General features: G+C 42.2%; 1 protein-coding gene across 1 annotated transcript; it reads left to right on the forward strand.

Annotated features, from left to right (window-relative positions):
* Positions 1-1,369, forward strand: msc (musculin (activated B-cell factor-1)). The gene is made up of 2 exons (XM_072451351.1): positions 1-977; positions 1,226-1,369. Exons 1-2 carry the CDS (start codon positions 579-581, stop codon positions 1,310-1,312), a joined length of 486 nt encoding a protein of 161 aa, XP_072307452.1. The 5' UTR covers positions 1-578; the 3' UTR covers positions 1,313-1,369.
* Positions 1,370-2,324: the final 955 nt, after the last annotated feature.

Genomic DNA, 2,324 nt, shown 5'->3' on the forward strand with positions numbered 1-2,324 from the left:
GAGGATTAGGCACTTTTGATAAGGTCCTCAAGACATTTCTATTTGCTACACATCTGTGCTGCAATAGTGAAAGACAGGTTTATGATAAAGTTTTCTATTTACAAACAAGGCGGCTAACAGGCCACATACTGACCCCATTTATAGATAGGATTATGAATGATTTTGTCGGCAAGATTGCAAAATAGCTGCACTTCCTGAAGACAAAATATCTATTTTAAAATAAGGGTTAGTTTGATGTAAATGGTGTATGAAGTGAAGATGCCCTTGAACCTCTTTCACAGGAGACCCAGTGCTGAGGTCATGGTAGCTCAAAAAAGGGGAGGAGAAATACTGCGTACAGATGCCAAGTCCGGGTGCTTAAATTGGAGGGGCTGCACAGCGCTGGGGTATTTGGTGATACATGTATTTAAGATGCAACTTACTAAAGTTGATGGCTGACATTTCTCTTACCTTAACAATATGAGCACTTAGTAATACATTTGTGAATCTTAAATGCTTTGTTATTTTTTTTACTTTCTTGAGGAATTTAAGTATAGTTACAGTTATTTGTATTGCATTTTGGGGGGGTTCAAGCAGTCATGTCTACAGGTTCGTTTGGAAGTGACGCTGAGGGCTGCGGCAAACGGCACAGAAGGATAGCCACAGCCCTGGGAAGAAGCACGAGAAAGGGCACCTGCTACAACAGGTGCTCCAGTCAACACCTGGAGGACATCAGGGAGGAACACAGAGCACCCAAGGCTCACGCACACAAGGACTCACGTCAGACGCAGAGAAATGCAGCTAATGCCCGTGAAAGAGCGCGGATGAGAGTACTAAGCAGAGCCTTTTTCAGACTCAAAACCAGCCTGCCCTGGGTTCCTGCCGACACCAAACTGTCCAAACTGGACACACTGCGTCTGGCCTCCAGCTACATATGTCACCTCCGCCAGCTGCTGCAGGAGGAGCGCCTGGACAGCTTCCCTCATCCAGTCGCTCTGGTATGGACCGCATGTTTCACACAGGTGACACTAAAGATATAGCACCTTATACATTGCAAGTACAATTACATTTTGCTCTTATGCTACGTAATGGTACATACAGGTGATAGTGACGGCAATGTGCACCTGCTGCAGTTCAAACCATATCAGCCTTACAGCTCTACAAGTCCACTTAAGCTGTCGCAGGAGCCAGCTGGCATAGTTTGTTTAAAAATGTGTTCATTTATGTGTGATATTTTGTGTTTTAGCAGACCTGGCCGTTCATGATGAGTGGGCGTTCAGAAGACTCCTTAGAAGTGTCCTCCTCTGGGAGACTGTGTGGAGCAACTGCATAGATCTGCTGGACTGGGACCTGTGTGTGGGACATCCATTACTCTTTGTGACACTTTCTATTATGGTTTAACCCATTCACCGCAATTCTCTTGAATACAGAGACTGCCATGTAACATGTAAAATGGGTAGTATAAAGTTTAATACATGAATGCAGCTTCTAAATGTATTTTCTGTTCACTTTCCCATCATTGGTTCTTTCATTACTCTGTTGCATATTGTGTAAGGCGTTATGTTGTTCCTGTAAAACAAACATTTATTTATTGCTTTGATATATGCTTACAATATAATATCCCTCCAACTTTGTGCAGTATTATATTTCCATCAACACACAGAACAAAAGACCGTGACAGTGGATTAGAGAAGTAGTGGACATGAGATGCAGCTGTTCCACTCATTTTGTGCACACTGCAGAGAATAAAAATGTCTTTGGTACAGAGCCGGCTACACTATCTACACTCAGATTTGTGTCACATTAAATTGATTTTCTGCCAGCAGGAGATGCTTGCCTCTGTGTCTCTCAGCAGATGTGGTTTTGGCCCAGGCGTAGACATAACACCAAAGTTTGAAAGATAGAGTGATTCCTTCTCCTTGACAGATACCAAGTCACACATGGACACCGGGCTGACAGCGAGTGAATTGGCTTCTTTTGATCCTTTTGTTGAGGAAAAACCATGAAAATAGTAGAGATGGAGGGAAAATCAAGACTGACATTGACTGCAGGACCATGTTTGATTTGAGGTCACTCTTTGAGGCTTGCAGTTACCTGAATGGACTGAATAAAATGTTGGGGGATAAGTAATAAGTTGAGTACATTTTGCAAAGTAAATTTAAAAATCTTAATTTATAGAGAGCAATCTACACAATGTTTTCTGCAGAAAGGTGAGAATGAGAGGGTGTGTGATGCTCTGCAAAATCATAAGCTATGAAAGTGGCTCACTGTCTTACTTGAAACTGTGAGAATTATTGGTGAAGACTAATTCTAAATGTGCATGTGTTTTTTCAATGTATATTAAG

The sequence above is a fragment of the Eucyclogobius newberryi genome, unplaced genomic scaffold, assembly GCF_026437365.1.
Source record: "Eucyclogobius newberryi isolate DKJ021-1_F unplaced genomic scaffold, fEucNew1.0.hap1 SCAF_18, whole genome shotgun sequence".
Classification (NCBI taxonomy): Eukaryota; Metazoa; Chordata; class Actinopteri; order Gobiiformes; family Gobiidae; genus Eucyclogobius; species Eucyclogobius newberryi.